We start from the raw sequence: 19,100 nt of genomic DNA, 5'->3' as shown, positions 1-19,100 counted from the left end.
CTATCCATCACATCTAGTTGGAGAGCCCCAGCAAATTTGTACTGGATCTGTGGTAAGAAAGCCTACTCGGAGCTGCCACAGGACTGGGAAGGGGCATGTGTGTTGGGTATGCTCAAACCATCCTTCTTCTTGTTACCTATCGAAACAGGTGAGACTTTAGGTGTTAAAGTGTATGATGTGAATCATAGGAAGAAAAGGGGACCCCTAGAGATAGGTACCTGGGAAGATAATGAATGGCCTCCCCAGCGTATCATAGATTATTATGGGCCAGCCACGTGGGCAGAAGATGGTACCTTTGGTTATAGAACCCCTATTTATATGCTCAACCGTATTATAAGATTACAGGCGGTGGTTGAGATTATTACTAATGAGACCTCACAAGCACTCAATCTTCTAGCGAAGCATAACACCAGGATGAGGACAGCAGTCTACCAAAATAGATTAGCTTTGGATTACCTTTTGGCAGTAGAGGGAGGTGTATGTGGGAAGTTTAACCTGAGCAATTGCTGTCTTCAAATAGATGACGAAGGGCAAGCAATAGCTGAGCTTACTAGCCATATGGTTAAACTAGCGCATGTGCCTACTCAGGTATGGAAAGGGTACAATCCAAGTAGTTGGTTTGGTAGCTGGTATGAGTGGTTTGGAGGGCTTAAGGCAGTGGTAGGTGGAGTCCTACTGATTTTACTGTTGTGTCTACTCCTACCGTGTCTTATACCCTTAGTAGTTAGGTCTGTGCAAAGCCTGATAGGAAGTATAGCAGAGAGGAAGGCTGCTGCACAGATAATGGCCATATATAAATATGAGGCTTTAAATCAGGGAGAACCAATGCAGGAAGATGAGTGTTAAAAGATTCACATCATAAGATAAGTCTGGTCTGGTTCATGGTAACCTGAGGTATATGCAAACCAAGGTTAAGTGATGCCTCAAGTAATTGTGAAATATCAGAGGCATCAAAGGGGGGAATGTGATGTAATTCCAGTAAAATACAAGTTTAGCAGGCTAAGATTGCCACAAGGCATATGTATGTATATGTGTTTGTAGTATCAGTTAGTTAATTACACGTAGCTAAGATACTGTTATCACTGTACTGACCAGGTGCAGGAATGTAAGAACTGGAATTACGCGTCCCTCTCCTTTGTATCAGATGAGCCACGTGGTTAGACCGGATGGATGAGTTTAGACTCTATTTATTAAATAGGTTAAGGGTATGTGTGGGTGTAGTTAATTGTGGGAGGAGCTACAGTGCTATATAAGGAATGTACTCTATGTATTCAGTACTCAGACTTTGCTGTATTTTGGTGACGCTAGTCCCTCTGAGTCCCGATCGGTGATCCAATAAAGAATCTCTTCCTTCCTGAAGAAACCTGTGTCCATCTCTCTGTGCTTGGCTTCCGTCAGTTTCTCCGGTATCATATCCAACTAGCAATATAATAGAGAAAGTCAAACAATAAATATGTAAAATTATATGTATAGTTTGTGAACAAACCTCTCGCTTAGATGCTGAGAAAGATTTGGTGTTTTTGTTTGTGAATAGAGAAACTGTACCGTGTGGTTTTTCATCAAAGTGTGGAAGAGGAGGAAATGACCAAGGAGCAAGACTGTTAAATATAGGGCCACAATGTGTCATTTAGAGGGATGCTATAGTCACCAGACAACTACAGCTTAATGTAGTTGTTCTGGTAGGTATAGTCCGTCCATGCAGGCATTTTCACGTAAACATTGCCTTTTTAGAGAAAAGACCGTGTTTATATTACAACCTAGGGACACCTCCAGTGGCTGCTCATCAGATGGCTACTAGGGGTGCTTCCTGTCTCCACGCTCTGCACGGAAACACTGAAATTGAGGCAATTCATCTATGAGGAGATGCTGATTGACCAGGGCTGCGTTTGGCTCTTCCCTGCCTCCTTATGTATGGGAAAGCGTTGGATTGTCTGAGCTTGTCAATTCTGATGATCTCAGCCAAGAAGACTGATCGGGGACAGAGCCAACACAAGCGGACTCGTATAGCGCTGGAATAAAGGTAGTAAACTACTTATTTAGAGGGGGGGGGGGGGGGGGGAGAGGGGCTAGGGACCTAAAATAATGTTTTTAACCCTATAGAGTCAGGAATACACGTTTGCATTCTTGACCCTATAGTGTTTCATTAACTTGGAACAATGGCAGATGCAACAAGATTATCCCCTTAAGGACCAAACTTCTGGAATAAAGGGGAATCATGACACACATATCATGTGTCCTTAAGGGGTTAAAGACATCAACTGTGTTTGCACGAAAGTTCCAGGAGAATGAGTAAAGACTAGAGTCATTTTAGTTATGTCAGTGTATTAATTATTATTATTATTATTATTATTATTATTATTATTATTATTATTATTATTATTATTATTATTATTTATTATTGTTAATAATAATATAATATTATTATTCAGCTATATAGCTCCAACATATTCAGCAGCGCTCTTCAATCCTAGAATGGGGGTAACTAACCACCAGTAGTTGACATCCAAAAATTAGGAGACTGGGTAAAGTAGGTCATGTTTGAAAAAGCTGTGTACAGAGAAAGGATTGGGGGCACACCCAAGACCTGCATTTTGCATGAACGGTGCTGCCGCAGTGACCAAACTCTCATGCAAAATGCAGGTCTTGGGTGTGCCCCCAATCCTTTCTCTGTACACAGTATATTTGGAATTCAGACCAGATTCCTTTGGTGTTAAGCACCCCGCCCAGGCCCCCCCAGCTTCAGAGGCCCTTTTAGAGGTGGCCACAGGTGTGTGTGCGTGTGTATATAGGAGGAGTTTTCAATAGTCAGGTCACTTTTATTATTTTCTCTATTCTGGCACTAACACTTTAGTTGTTTAGTTTTAACACTGGTTTTTAATTGCTTTCATCACTTTATTTTTGTATACTCACTTTGCTCTTACAAGGATTTAATAATAACACTTTATCTTTAACACTAGTACTATTTAATTTGTCCCCCACATTTTAGTGTAGGACCCACCAACATGTACTTTGAAAGCAGTTGTGGGCTTATCATATGGCCATATGGTGGAACTAAATCCCCATATTTATTCTTAGATAGGCAATTTAGAAGCCTTCTTTTTGTTGTATTTTTTGTAGTCTGAGTGCGCCGCTACTATTTTTGTCATCTATTTTTGTCATGTTTGTAAAAGCTGACATCTATGAAATGATATTTCAGACATATTTTTTGTGAAGACAGGCAAAATATAGATTAAATCGGGTAAGTTAGGCAATTTTAAGGATTTATTTTTCTTATTATTACTGGTATTTATATAGCGCCAGCATATTCCGTAACATTTTACAAAATTATCAGAGGGGGAGATTGAACAATAAATGAGGCAATAACAAAAACTTACAGGAACAATAGGTTGAAGAGGGCCCTGCTCAAACGAGCTTACAGTCTATAGGAGGTGGGGCGTAAACACAACCGGACAGGAGGTAGCAATCAAACAAGGTGGAGTGAAGCAGAGCTGGAGGAGAAAATAGAGTGCTGCCCTTTAGGAGAGAGCAAAGGACAGGTATGTAAGGTAGAGGTTACTCTGGGAGGCCATAAGCTTTCCTAAAGAGATGGGTTTTGAGGCACTTCTTAAATGATTGAAGACTAGGGGAGAGCTTGATGGTCATAGGCAGGCTATTCCAAAGGAAAGGAGCCACCCGTGAGAAGTCCTGCAAGCGTGAGTTGGCCGTACGGATGCAGGCAGTGGACAGGAGAAGGCAGAGCGGAGAGACCGAGAAGGGGCATACCTGCGGATCAGTGAAGAGATATAGGAGGGGCTAAAGTTCTGTGTCAGTGCTTTATAGGTGTGAATTAGTACGTTGAATTAACTCCTTTAGAATACAGGAAGCCAATGTAAGGACTGACAGAGGGGAGAGGTGTGAGAGGAGCGACAAGAGAGGAAAATTTGTCTAGCTGCAGCATTCATTACAGATTGTAGCGCGACAATACGATTTGTGGGAAACCTATTCGGATACAGCTACAATAATCCATGTGAGAGATTACTAGAGCATGGACAAGCTTCTTGGTAGCATCTTGCGTAAGAAAGGGGCGGATGTGGGCTATGTTTTAAACTTGGAATCTACAGAATTTGGTAACCGACTGGATGTGAGGCTCAAATTTGAGGCCAGAATAAAGTATAAGGCCAAGACAGCGGGCTTGCAAGGATGGACTGATGTGGGTACCACTAACTAACTTGAAGGGAAAGCAAAGGAGGAGGATCAGTATTGGGAGGAGGAAAGACAAGGAGTTCAGTTTTAGAGAGGCTTCAAAGTTTCAAAAATCGGGAGGACATCCAGTCAGAGATGGACGAAAGGCAAGCAGTGACACGTTGCAGGACAGCAGAGGAGAGGTCCGGGGAGGAGAGGTATATCTGAGTGTCATCAGCGTACAGGGGGTATTGGAATCCAAATAAAATAATAAGTTTGCCAAGAGAGGCAGTATAAAGATAAAATAGATGGGGATCAAGTACAGAGCCTTGGGTGACGCCAACAGAGACAGGATGAAGGGAGGAGGTATCATTAGAAAAGGAGACCCTAAATGAGCGTTGGGAGAGATTGGACAGAGTCACAGAAACCGAGTGATTAAAGTGTTTGGAGAAGGAGAACATGGTCAACAGTGTCAAAGGCAGCAGAGAGGTCAAGAAGAATTAGTATGGAGTATTTCCCTTTTTGGATTGAGTTGTGATTAGGTCATTAGTGACTTTAATAAGAGCAGTCTCAGTAGAGTGGAGGGGTTGGAAGCCAAACTGAAGAGGGTTTGAAAGGATACATTTAACTATATTCCATTGTAGTTATGGTGCTATTAGTCTGTAGGTCTTTCCCCAATTTCTGGGTTAAACCATTTCCCTTTTTAACATTTTGGCCAATGTCTGGCCTACTCCTCGATTATTGCTAATGTAGAATGTCCACATCTGCACAATATAAATGTGGCTCATATTTAGAGTTTAACTGACAACATTGTCTTTTTTTTTAAATGTAGGAAAATGGTAGACTAGCCTTTCAAAGTAACTTTATGTGGGCAAAATTATTACACCATGATGCTCCTGGTGGGTTCATGCTTACTATGATCTTAGCTTGGACAGGGCTGTCTCTTTGGAGAAAAATTAGTCTGATGCCTTATGAATTCGTAAGGACTTATGACTTTTGAATTCGTAAGTGTGGAGATCTGCTTTTAAAAGTGGATTTAGTACAATGACATCAGCAGTGTTGGTGTATTTTTGAAGGCCCTTATTTATTTGCAAATGTAAGAAGCAGCAACAATTAAGTACTATTGTCTTCTACAATATAGAGGCAAGAATAGGTTAGTTAATTTGCTGCGAATATACTGTGAAGGTTTCTTTGTGTTCAGACTCGTCAGAGAAAAAAGATACAAAAGTGGTCTGTGGTTAGAGGAGTTTTGAAATGGTATCGTATAAAATGGGGGAGGACACGTTTGAAGAAGTGACCATCACAATATCACAATCATTTCAAAATCTGGAAATATTTTAAAGTGACACTAGCAACCATGCTTGTCTAGCAGAATAATGCATTTTATTATAGCAGTCACACTAAAAGACTTACTATGATGACATTATCTCTCTGACAAATGTTTTTGCCTTTAAATGTACTGGCACAAGTAGTGTTGGGTCTTGCATTCTTATATCCTGTGTACTTGTGAGAGTTTTGCTGAGCAAAGTTCTGGCAGTATACTACTATCCTAAGAGACAGGAACTGCATGTTTTCAAGAGGGGCAGTGGAAGATTAACAGCAGCTGGCTTCCTAGGATAATGTAGCACTCTGAATATTAGATTATATTATTATAGGTGATTAAGTCAGCAACAAAAGTATTATCTCGTAGGTTTAGATAGATGCATTTAATCCGCTTTAACATAGAATGTGACGGCAGATAACAACCATTCGGCCCATCTAGTCTGCCCAATTTTCTAAATACTTTCATTAGTCCCTGGCCTTATCTTATAGTTAGGATAGCCTTATGCCTATCCCGCGCATGCTTAAACTCCTTCACTGTGTTAACCTCTATCACTTCAGCGGGAAGGCTATTCCATGCATCCACTACCATCTCAGTAGAGTAATACTTCATGATATTATTAAAACCTTTGCCCCTCTAATTTAAGACTATGTCCTCTTGTTGTGGTAGTTTTTCTTCTTTTAAATATGGTCTCCTCCTTTACTGTGTTGATTCCCTTTATGTATTTAAATGTTTCTATCATATCCCCCCTGTCTCTTCTTTCCTCCAAGCTATACATGTTAAGAGATCCTTTAACCTTTTCTTGTAAGTTTTATCCTGCAATCCATTAACCAGTTTAGTACCTGCTCTCTGAACTCTCTCTAAAGTATCAATATCAAAACCTTTGAAGCCGCTCTGAATCTGTGTGTTTATGACTTCTTATCTTCTTTTCCCTTTTTCCAGGGGTGTATTTTGTATAAATTGAGATGTACTTAAATTTATTAAGCAAGACATATATTCTGTCTAGTACTTTCCAATTCCTCTTTTCGCAACCCGACCAGTCAAAGGTTGTGAACCATTCTTGAAGGAAGCTCCAGGCTTCAATTTACTATTTAAGCATGATTTAGCCAATGCATTTATAAGATGTAGTGGTTATTTTACCAAGAGTGGGTGTTAAATTATTAGACGTCGTACATTTGTTGCACTCTTCATTGAACAAATAGATTTGTCCTGCATAGAAACCCTTTCAGTTTTTTTTTTTTTTTTAACTGATACTTAAGTTTAAAAATAAACTGCAATGGTTTCTAATTAGTGATGTCCCGAACGGTTCGCTGGCGAATAGTTCGTGGCGAACATAGCTTGTTCGCGGATGGCGAACATATGCGATGTTCGGTCCGCCCCTATTCGTCATCATTGAGTAAACTTTGACCCTGTACCTCACAGTCAGCAGACACATTCCAGCCAATCAGCAGCAGACCCTCCCTCCTAGACCCTCCCATCTCCTAGACAGCATACAATTTAGATTAATTCTGAAGCTGCATTCTTTTTTTTTTATATATAATTTTTTTTTTTTTTTTTTAGACAGAAGTGTGTTATATTTGAGCATGCTAGGCTGAACGTGCATATATCATGGCTAGTTGCACTGAGGGTATGAGTATATAGCAGTACATTGTTGTGAAAGATGGCTGTCATGTTTAGGGTGAAGCTTGCACGTTATCAACTGTGTATTTATATCAGCAGCTCCACCACTAGTTATAAATCAAGTGTGTCGCCCCATGAGATGAGACTAGTGAATAACATAATACATGAACGATTAAGGTAAAGGCATGTAAGGAACTACGACAATAAACTCTTTAGGAGGGGAAATAATGACATGTTTAAACGCTTGCTACTTTACTATTAGTTAATGTGCAGAGAGCAGTTCATGTGATCAAAGGCATGGTGTGGAGGATCGGCTATAGTGGGACATGCTTGGCAGGCTGCGGCTGCTGTTTACTGCTTGTGCTCATCCGATCCCTTCTGGGCGCCAGGTGCAGACCCTGGGAGTCCCTGATACCTGGAACAACAAAGGCAAGTCTCTGGCTGAGTGCCGGGTTCGCGGCTTGAGGTGGTGGAAGCTTGTTTTGTCGGATGGTCGGATGGTCGGATCTGTCCCAGTGGTGCTTCACGTCCGGTGCGGGATTGTGGTAGCTTAAGGTGGAGGCGAGTGCTTGACGTGGGGCAGGCTCTGCATTTCTGTTTGTGCATCTGGTCCCATCTTCGACGCCTTTTGCGTTGGTGGATTTTAATGGGGACTGCTTCGCTTAGCTGTGGTGGAGCTTGTTGGGGCTCTGGTGGAGCTTGTTGGGGCTTCCTGCTTGTTATTTGCTTCCAAAATTGATTAAAGAGTCTGTCCAGCTTAGACTCAATATCCTGCCATGCTTTGCTGGTACTAGGAAGACACGCGGCTGCCGCCATATTGGGAGAGTCGCAGATGAGTATGTGCTCTGTGCGTCCATTAGCTCCAGACAGCCTCTCAGGGGTGGACTGGGATAACCCCTACCGGTCCGAGGGGGGGGGGGGTAACGGAGCTCCTGCCGGGAAGTAGCTGCTCCTGGGCATCCCAAGATCGGGAGATCTGCCGCCTCTCCCGCCCGGTGAGCACCAGGCCACACGGAGGTAAGTAGACTCTGTCGAGTTGCTGACCGCTATTAAGCATGTCGGGTCGGTCATGTAGGAGCAACATTGCTGGGTCATCCCCTTCTGGGGTGAAATTCACTTGTTGATAGCTGCTTAAAGTGAGATATTGAGGGAGCTCACACGAACTGCGTCTTTCCTCCATGACAGCTAGGCCCCGCCCCCCGGAAGCTGCATTCTTAGTGAGAGGAGGGATGGTGTAGTTGCTGCTGATTTAATAGGGAAATCGATGGCTAGGCTAGTGTATTCAGTGTCCACTACAGTCCTGAAGGACTCATCTGATCTCTGCAGTAAGGACAGCACCCCAAAAAGCCCTTTTTAGGGCTAGAACATCAGTCTGCTTTTTTTCTTTTTTTTTTCTTCTGTGTAATCTAATTGCAGTTGCCTGCCTGCCAGTGTGTGTGTCAGGCTCACAGTGTATACTGTGCCCACTTGCCCAGTGCCATCACTCATATCTGGTGTCACAATAGCTTGCATTTAAAAAAAAAAAAACAACCTTTTTTGACTGTAATATAATAGCAGTCAGTTTCCTTCACACGTGTGCGTTTCAGGGCCTGCCAGGGCACAGTGTCACACCAGTGCACATAACAGTAGTGTACATTTAAAAAAAAATAAAAAAAAAATACAGGGGGCTTGTTGTCACCTTTCGGGGACCCTTGGTGTTGTACGTGGCTGGGTGGAGGAAGAGACCTTCAATGACATCAGTGAGGACAAGGAACGGGACATGGCTAGCTTGGTATCCAAACTTGTGCAAATGGGGAGTTTGCGGTTGTGCAAATGGACTGTTTGCGGTGCGTTAAACTGGGAGTTTGGTCTGTCACTGTGAAGCGGGCATAACCCTTACACTACCTGATCGATACAACATCATACCTGATGTTTTAAAGCACGTTATTCCAAACAATTTAGGAATGTTAGGTGATTTATGCCCTTTATGGATTAAAACCAGACTCTGCATCAACTATGTAATTTTCCATGGGAGTTTTGCCATGGATCCCCCTCTGGCATGCCACAGTCCAGGTGTTAGTCCCCTTGAAACAACTTTTCCGTCACTATTGTGGCCAGAAAGAGTCCCTGTGGGTTTTAAAATTCGCCTGCCTATTGAAGTCTATGGCAGTTCGCCCGTTCGCGAACATTTGCGGAAGTTCTCGCTCGCCGTTCGCAAACGGAAAAATTTATGTTCACGACATCGCTATTTCTAATCTGTATTAATTTGTTTAACCCCTTAAGGACACATGACATGTGTGACATGTCATGATTCCCTTTTATTCCAGAAGTTTGGTCCTTAAGGGGTTAAGGAAGAGTGCAATGAATGCACATATCTATAAATTATCACAACACTCACAAACATGGATTTATTGCAGTAGCAGTAGAGCTGGATAGTAGGTATTCACTTCTAAATCAATAGGTTTTTGATAATTTATATAACTGGTCTGGTACATAAGGAGATGTTATTAGTTAAAGTTAACCGTTTATAACAGGTTTGCTTTTAACAAGAAGGTAATATCCCTGTCCAAAAATATAGAACTGAGAAATGTTGTGTACGCGACTAAGAAAACATTAAATCTACTTGTTAGAACGGTCTACCAAATTGCAGACACTAGTAACACAAATTGCACCCCAGAAATGTCAAACTTGTTTATAACATTCTGTATTTATTCCTAATTTCCAGTGGGAGGTATTTACACGGTTATCCAGACAAAAGCAAAGATCACCACGGACGAATGGGGAGATAACTACTTCCTGATTGGTCCTTATTTTGAGCACAATGTGCGTACTCAGGTTGAGCTGGTTGAGCCCTCACATCCGGCTATCAAGAGAACACTGGACTCAATGAACTCTAAGGGATGTAAGGTAAGAAACGGCTACTTCTTCAGTGATGTGTACATGTTTAATGGTTTGTTGGCATTTATTCCTCTTAGACAGCAACTAATGCACGACATAAATTAGTAATTATAGAAAAATACTTCTCTCTATTTGCTTGGGTAAAGGAAGCTGAGTATAAGTACTTGACACCTTGCAGTATAACAAACCATGTATCTAAGTTCCCACCCACAAATGACATATAGATCCATTATATTGTTTCAAAAAGGATTGTCTGCACATGTTCAATATTTCTTCATGTTCATAAGGTAGCAACTAAAGAAGATCTTACATCGATCTTGAACTTGTAATTATCAGACACTGCAAACCAAAACTAAAGAGTCATTCTAAGTGTAACTACTACAACCCATTGTGGTTTTTATAGTGTATAGCTGTGTGTGCTGTCCTCTGGTTCTATGGAACAACATTTCAGACACAAATTATTGGATACAAGCAGATAGTCCCCAAGGTAACAGGGGCCCAGGACCTTGTTCGGTGGATTATTGGATGTTCTACTTCCTTATGACAGTTTTCATACAAATTTGTTTTCAATATGTCTTTGTTGGGAGGTAAAAAGCAACAAATATAAAATGTCTATTTATCTTGTAGTATGAGCAATACAGGCAATGAAAATGAATAAAATAATGTAAAAGTAGTAAACCAGTAATGTACTTAAAATACCGTAAGTGAGTGACCTGAATAATTACACATTCCTTTTAGTTTTGCATTAAAATGTGTAACAGTAATATTAAGTATCATGAACAGGGGATAAGACTGGGGAAAAGAACACTTTCACATTAGTGGTATCTGGGGTTGGTCCAAGCTCTGGAATAAAATAGAGGTACGAAAGAGGAGAAGGGTGGCAGTCAACTAGGCAAAATAAAATAAGGTAGGGGGTTGGTTAGAACAGGAGAGGATGGGACCTGAGCCCCCTTTAGTAGCTTCTGCACAGTTAATTTGACATACCCATATTAATACTCTGTCAGTCTGTGTGTAATACAGAAATTAAATTTTGATCAAATGTGGATGCCATTGATTGGCTGAGCTAATCAGCTCACAAGCGTAGCCAATCAGTGGCATTCACGTTTTGATGATGAAGTTGACATTACTAATGGGGAAGTGTGTACAATTATAGCTGTGCTGGACATAATTAAAAGAGAAATACTTGTCTTAACCTATGGTTATTGTAAGAGAGATATGTGCAATGATACTTATGTAATTCTTGGCACAGCAATACAGTCTTACGGTAGTTTTGCAAATTAGTTCTACTTTGAAATGAGTGTAAAAGTCCACAAACTTGATCTCCTCAGAGAGACGGACAGTTTAATGTCTTGCAAAGCTCTGAATGATTTTACTGCCTTGGTACAGACTCCTTAGAGGTTATGTAAAAAGAGCAAAGTTCTAAAATCAGAACAAGGAATAAAAACATTCTGTTGGCCTCCATGGTGATTGCTCCACTTTTAGAGCTTTGCTCCCAGAATTATTCTGTATAAATAACACACTCGTGTCATGCCTTATGACTTTACTAGTTTGTTCTTTTAACTCCTCTCTTAGTTCTTTCCCTGTTTGTGTCTAAGCCCTCAGTCACAAGTTTGGGCACTAAATTTAGCGACCCTCTGGAGTGACCTGGTGTTAGGCAGGAATTTTGTTTCTGCCTGACTAAAAGGTCAGTACTCCAATTCTAGACTATGTTTATATGAGGTTGCACATTCCTGCGTTTAAGCTTGTAGATAGTGTTTGGGGTCTGTTCTCACTACAATCACAGCTGTGAGCTGAGAAGGTGACCGTTTTGGAGTCTGGAAGCTGTGGCTAGAGATCATCGCTGTCATGTGAAGGTCATTGATCTTTAAGCCTGCACGCTGTGATTACAACATGAATATATCAAGCCGTTTAAGTGTCGTAGAAATGCATTTACAAGATGAGACAAAAATATAGTGTGTTCCTCATTGACTCATATCTTACCAGAAAGAATATACGGTATGTGTAAAATACAAATACATCTCCTCTATCAGATCTCTAACACATTAACAAATGTAGAGGAGAGACAGAGGTCAACATTGACATAGTAATTACATGTCAAAGATGGCTGCTGATTTCCATGGAGAGCAGGGATTTGTGTAAAGCTTATTGGCATTTGAGAAAGTTGTTTGAGAGGATATATTGTAGGATCAGTGTTCTATTTAACCTTAGGATAGTCAAAAGGAATATCTCCAGCCGTTGTAGTTCTGCAACAACCATGATGCTTTGCCATCCTAAGACAAAGTGACAAAAATTTCTACAACACCCGTAAAAACATTATATTTTTCTTTTAGCAAAGAAAAGAGAGGATAGAATTATTCTGCATAAGTTTCTCTCTTTTAGTTATATATAGCCCTAGCCCATTTTCCCTGTACTCCCAACATTTTGTTTTTGTCATCCCCTGCGCTAGAATTTATTGCATTTTTTTTTAAAAATATATTTTTATGAATTAGTCCATGGAAGCGACGAGTGATTGAACCACCTAACGTTTAGTTATATTACATTCTGTGTCAGGCACTGAGCGTCTGGATTTATCCACTGAGAAGTTAGTTGTCTGCAACTGGTTTGCGAACTAAACACTTATTTAGGAAACCTCACACTGTAGTGAATTAAAAAAAATAAAGAAACAACAAACGTTGACTTAACTGAACTGTCTGACCTAACAACTTAGTTCATACCAAAGACATCCAGTGCTTTAATGAAAACCTGTACTTTTAAATCCTTTTTGTTTCTCAATGATTAGGGTTGCCATGAGTGGTAGAATCCTGACACTTGGCTGCTTGCAATGTTTTAAAGTATTGTGTTTTTAGGGTTTGTGGTTATATATGACTTAATCTTTGTCACTGACGGCCGGATTAACATAGGGGCTGATGGAATTGCAGCTCCAGGCCCATGCCCATTGGTTTCAAAATCTCAAAAAAAAAATGTTAAAAAAAATTTGAGGCTGCCAATACAAATGCCGGTATTTTTTTTCAGTATAAACAGAGATTACTCTTCAATACCAATGCTGGACAGTAGGTCGCTGTGTGTGGAGAGAGGCATGGATAGGAAGCTACAACATATGCCTGCCTTTCTCTAATCATTGATCCGTAATGGAGCAGCTACACAGCACAGAGAGTCCAGACAGGCTCCCCGCCTGCAGAGACAACCTACAGCTCAGGTAGGGAGAGACACTAGTGGGCTCTGGGACACACTAGGGGAGACATGGGGACGCTGGAAAACATGAAGAAACTGAGACACTGTGTCTCTGGTGTCTGTGTCCCCATGTCCTCTAGTAACAAGAGACATGGGGACACACACTGGTTGACATTGGGGACTGAGACACTGTGATCTATAGAAACACTGATACAAAGGGGAACAAACTGTAAGAAGGTTTTTTTTTTGTTTGTTTTTTTGTGATTTTACAGAATATTCTCTTATGTCACTCCTTGTGATTTACATGATGTCACGCATACATAATTAAGTATGCAAATTAAGAAGGCCAGTATTTTTTTCCCAAGAAAGATGGCAACCCTAACTACTCTTCACATACACTTGCTTAAGAGGGATGTATGGGTACAAAACTTGTGTGGACTGGCTGACAATTACATTAGTTGAGGTAATGCTGACGTTGGTCTCTCTAACACTGTGGCATGTCACCTTTCTTCTACACTCACTACATACACATTTTCCCTGTCCCAGACCATATACCATGAGCTTCTGCCTTCTAGGTAGGAGGTAAAGAGACAAGTGGACATGTGAGTGCTAGGGAACAGTCCTTAGAAAGCGTGGAGTGAGCGTATTATTAAATGCATTTACGCCAAGCTCAGGGTGCTGTCTGAATGGTATTGCCTTAGTTGGTTAGCCTGCATGATTTGCAGGCAGCCTGACATGCATTCACGCCAGGCTGGACTTTCAATTCTATGGGCAGACATGCCCCGTTTTCGAGCATGTTCGCCCCTTTCGACAGTTCTGGGTTCGTGATTCACGTCAGTGGCACACCCTTTTACCCCACCCATTGACTTCCTGCTTCACTGGACACTGCTGTTAGGGGGAATGGATGTACTTGAAAGATGAAAGCATAAATTATAGAGAGATTAGCTTAGGGTATGTGCTTTCTTATAACTCCATCCTATGAGTTTCCCTCCAGGACCATCTCCATCAGATACATGACGCTTGGGAGGTATGACTGTTTTAGTGTCTTCTGTCTATAAGATTCTGTAGTTGGGACCATCATAATTGTCCACGCCTGCCGACTGGGCTCTTAATCTGACCCTGGTCACTGATCCCAATCTGTCTTTTTATGTCATTCTTTTAAAAAAAAAAAAAAGGAATTGAGTTAGCTGTTTGTGCCATTAAACTGTCCCATTAACACCAAATAGTTTTCACTTGTGTGTGTGTGTGTGTGTTTTGTTTCTTCTAAGAAAGGGGAAAAAGAAACCCACACGTCCTATGTGTATCGAATGCATAGCTATTTTGAATGTAGCCTGCATGTACTCGCATACAGCATTGTGGGAGAAAGGCCATCTGGTGAATATTGCATCACTAGAACACCCAGAAATGCCAACCCCTGCACACATGCATACTAATAAAAAAAAAAAAACAGGTGGTGTGAACCGTTAATAGTGATTGAAGAACTTACAGTTCTATGCGTCAGAATTCCAAATGTCCGTTTTTTTTGTTTTTTTTTTATTCTTTATTTTTCAGTGCACATCATAAACATTACAACGTTCAGAACAGAGTGGGTAATACGCGGTTAGTGTGTAAGCATGTTCAAGTGAGTCTTGCACCTTTTTTCTTTTTTTGACATGTTTGCTTGAACCTGGCAGCTTGTGTGTTGCCCTAAGAATCTAGGTGTTCGAGTGCAGCTTGTCTGTGCTGGTCGGTGGGTGAGGTTTCGTTGCACTTGCATGTTAGTGTGTTATGTAGTTCAGTGAAAACATGTGTGGGTTTTAGAGGCGTGTGTCCCACCCAGGGATAAGCGAAGTACGAGTGATCGTAGGGTGTCTTGTCCCACAATATGTGTTCTGTTTGGTAACTCCTAACCGAGGGAGCAGCGGGGGGTGTGCGATATATTTTGGGATTATCCCCAAGGCTATGTGCGGTGGGAGAATATCATGCCCCGTCGTGGGGGGGTTGTGTTTTAGCTGGGTTTCTAGCCCTGGGTGTTGCACCTGAATGTTAGCTTTTCCTCTTTGTCCGTGTGGGTTAAACACAAAATCGTAGAAGTAACATATAGTAGGGGAGGGGAAGATAGGGAAAACATAAGGTTATACATTATTTTTTAAAGAGCCATATGCAAGTCCCAGAGAGACAGTCCTTTGGTGTGCTTAGGGACGGTAGGCAGGGCACGTGGGTCCCTGGCCGAGTGGTCGGCGCCTCATGTCGGGTCGTCTCTAGGGCTTGGTCCCGGTCCCGTTGCTCTCGCTGTCGTAGACCTCGGGACAAAGGGCGGTGCGTGTGCTGGGTCCCAGGCAGGGCCGGCCTTAGGCATTTAGACGCCCTGTGCGAAAAATCTTCACAGCGTCCCCCCCCCCCCCCGTCATCCATGTATGCTGTTATGTTTGTGTTGTCTGTGTATGTAATAGTACGTGTGATGACTGTGTGTGATATGTATGCTATGTGTGATATTTGTAATGGGTATATTAACAGTGTGTGATATGCGTGTATTGGTTGTATGTGACACACACACACACAGAGTCAGACGGCCATACACACACAGGAAGACATCCACACACACACAAGCAGACAGTCATACACACACACACAGGCAGACAGTCACACACACACACACACAGACACACACAGGCAGACAGTCAGTCATACACACAGACACACACAGACAGTAATACACACAGACACACACAGAGGCAGACAGTAATACATACACACACACACACACACACACACAGTCATACACACAGAGGCAGACAGTCATACACACACACACACACACACACACGCAGACAGTCATACACACAGACACACACAGGCAGACAGTCATACATACACACAGAGACACACACAGGCAGACAGTCATACACACAGACATACAGAGGCAGACAGTCATACACACACACACAGAGGCAGACAGTCATACACACACACACAGAGGCAGACAGTCATACACACACACACAGAGGCAGACAGTCATACACACACACACAGAGGCAGACAGTCATACACACACACAGAGGCAGACAGTCATACACACAGACACACAGAGGCAGACAGTCATACACACTCACCTGACAATCACACAGTTACCTGTGGAGTTCATTGTTGAGGCAGTGCAGCTCCTGGTGACTGTTTGGTGGGGAAGCAGGGACTCCTTCCTGCTTCCCCTGCAGCCGTTTTCCGGCGCTTTTAGCTCCGCCCCCGCCGCACGGGAAGCTCCGCCCCCGCTGCAAATTTTTTTAAAAAAAAAAAATATATATATATTTTTTTCAATCGGCTGTGCGGCCGCACGGCGCCCCCTGCTCCATGGCGCCCTGTGCGGCCGCACAGCTCACACACCCCTAAGGCCGGCCCTGGTCCCAGGTGGTTGTGGTGGTGGAGGCTCTCGGTTGTGTGTCGTCCGGTGAGTGCTCCAGGCCCAGGGCCGTCAGGAATAGTGATGCGTCCTCAGGTGAGGTGAGTGTGTGCAGATGTTCATTCCCCATTTGTAGCCTATGTTGGCTGTTCTAAGTTGGCTGGTAATGTTTTGCGCCACAGGAGGGTTGCCTTTTTGAGATCCTGGTAAAATGTCAGGGAAGCTTCTTCAAAGTGTACAGGGGTTTTACCCTTGAGTGCTGACATTATTAGAATTTTATCGTGGGTCGTGGAGCACCGGAGGGTGACATCTCTTGCAACTGTGGTCGGTGTCCCCGCCGGCCCTGGCAGGCGGTATATTCCTTCGTTGGTCAATTTTTTGGCCACTGCATGGGACAGTACAAATAATAAAAATATAAAGGTAGAGCAGCACCTAAAAGTGTACCAGCTCACTATACACCATACAGAATAAAAATACAAATAAAAATGTGTGCTGTACCTTTAAAAATGTAAAGTGCGAATTAGTGCATCAAAATAGTGCAGAAAAGAGTGCATACACAATATAAACACGCTCAATTGAAAATCGTTAGAGACTGGTAGATATTCTTTACACAGCACTGACACATGGTTATTGGACTTCTATATGGGAACGGTGATCTTTGATTTTATTTCAAGAAATAAAGGTTGTTTTACTTCTGACTGAGCTGGCGTCCTGCTACTTTCATCATCATTCCAAGTCCTGGGTTGTTGACTACGAGCTGGATAAGTTAGAGCAGGCTTCTACTGCTCTACCTTTGCAAGTGATATTCCAATCTTAAAATTGTTGGTTTTAAAACATATTTCTTAAACAGTATTATACTATGTTTCTCCTTTCTGTGCTTTTTTTTTTAAATATATGTTCTAACTTGATTTGGAGCACCAAAGGATATTATTTTCTGTAAGTTATTAATTTTGAAATTATTTTTTCACTATTCACTTGCAATTTTGCACATATTGTATATTCAATTGAGTGTGTTTATACTGTGTATGCCCTCTTTATGCACTATTTTTACTTTCATATATGCACAGTAGCCACCCAAATCCTTTCTTTGGTAAAGCATTGGATTGACTGAGATCATCAAAATTGATGCTCTTAGACATAAAGGTGGAGTCAGACAGGGCCAGCCGCATCGCGACCAGAACGGCGTGGGAGAAGAGGTGAGTAAATTCACTTTTAAACTCCAGAGAGGGGTGGGCATGGACCTTATGCAGCATTCTAGCACTATAGTGCCAGGAATACAAGGACATTATAGTGTCCTTTTAACCCCTTAAGGACACATGACATGTGTGACATGTCATGATTCCCTTTTATTCCAGAAGTTTGGTCCTTTTCTCCCAAGAAGGACATTCCCTGGTAAAGCCCTCACAACTCATTGCATGTAGAATGACTGTTGGTGATTAATCATGTTACTTTATATCTCTTCCTGAATCCTTTGTATGTGCTTGCGGTTACGCAAAAGTAACTTTAAAACTGGATACTTTGTCTTCCAAATAATGTACTATATAGTCAGATGTTGCATTGTGACAAAAGCACAACATACTAGCTTTACTTTGTTTACAACTGTGACGGAGCTCCTGTACTCAAAGTACCTCTGTCCCCGTCTGATCCTAGCCACTTGCTGGGACCCTGGAACGCTTCAGACCCTAGTCACCGAGGCTTGACTGAGGTCCCTTTTGGATGTTTCCCACCCGACCAGGCTGCAGCTTTCCTTTTAGGCAGGTATCAACCTCTGCCTGCAATGTGATTATAGCTATTGCCTTTACAAAGGCACTTGCGGCTCTCAGGCCTAGCTCTCTTGATTTATCCCAGGGTTAGAGGGATCGTGCAGCCAGCCAACCGGTCCAAAGACTCAGTCACTGGGATCCCTAAAAAAAAACATTGTCGGATGTCATGTTGATCACATGGTGCAATGAAATGTGTAAATGTAGGATGTTGCATTGCTTTTTTTTTCTGGTTCTTGTTTTATTTCAGTTTTATGGAGCAATTAGGAAGAGCATAATTTAACTGGAGATAATTTTGTGACTTTAATTTTATATAGTCTTAAAGGGACACTGCAAACACCATAACCTCAAACTATAAGCTATACTACACCTTATAGTTATGATTGTGATGCAACACCCACCTATTCTAAACAGCAGCAACAGTTCTCTGAGATCCTATCAGGCCTGGACTGGCCATCGGGCACACCGGGCAAATGCCCGGTGGGCCGCGGTGGCCATGGGCCGAGGCCGGCAGGGAGATCACCGGATCTCCCCTGCCGGTCTTTGCAGGGCCGGCACTATCCGAGCGCCGGCCCTGCAGTAGTCCATGGCGGGCCAGTGGGGAGATCAGAGATCTCCCTCACCGGCCCACATGCAGGATATTGCGGCCACCGGCGGGGAGAGAGGGAGGGAGCCAGCCTTCCAGCAGAGGAACCCGGCCGAGCTCTAACTTGCAACTCCGCCGGGTTCCTCTCGCGAGATTCGTAGCGTTGCATAGCATAGCAACGCTCCGGGTCTCGCGAGAGTGAACTCTAGCCTCACAGGCTAGAGTTCA

At 42.4% G+C, this 19,100-nt stretch overlaps 1 protein-coding gene across 1 annotated transcript in view; it reads left to right on the top strand.

The window, feature by feature from the left end:
- The window catches only part of GYS1 (glycogen synthase 1), a 68,805-nt gene that overhangs the window by 15,939 nt on the left and 33,766 nt on the right, over window positions 1-19,100 (top strand). Inside the window, exon 2 of the mRNA XM_063436699.1 lies at window positions 9,807-9,988. Coding sequence (XP_063292769.1) covers window positions 9,807-9,988 — 182 coding nt within the window. The remainder of the gene's footprint in view (window positions 1-9,806; window positions 9,989-19,100) is intronic.

This window comes from Pelobates fuscus, chromosome 11 (genome assembly GCF_036172605.1).
Source record: "Pelobates fuscus isolate aPelFus1 chromosome 11, aPelFus1.pri, whole genome shotgun sequence".
Lineage (NCBI taxonomy): Eukaryota > Metazoa > Chordata > Amphibia > Anura > Pelobatidae > Pelobates > Pelobates fuscus.
This window is presented reverse-complemented; position numbering and strand designations above follow the sequence as displayed.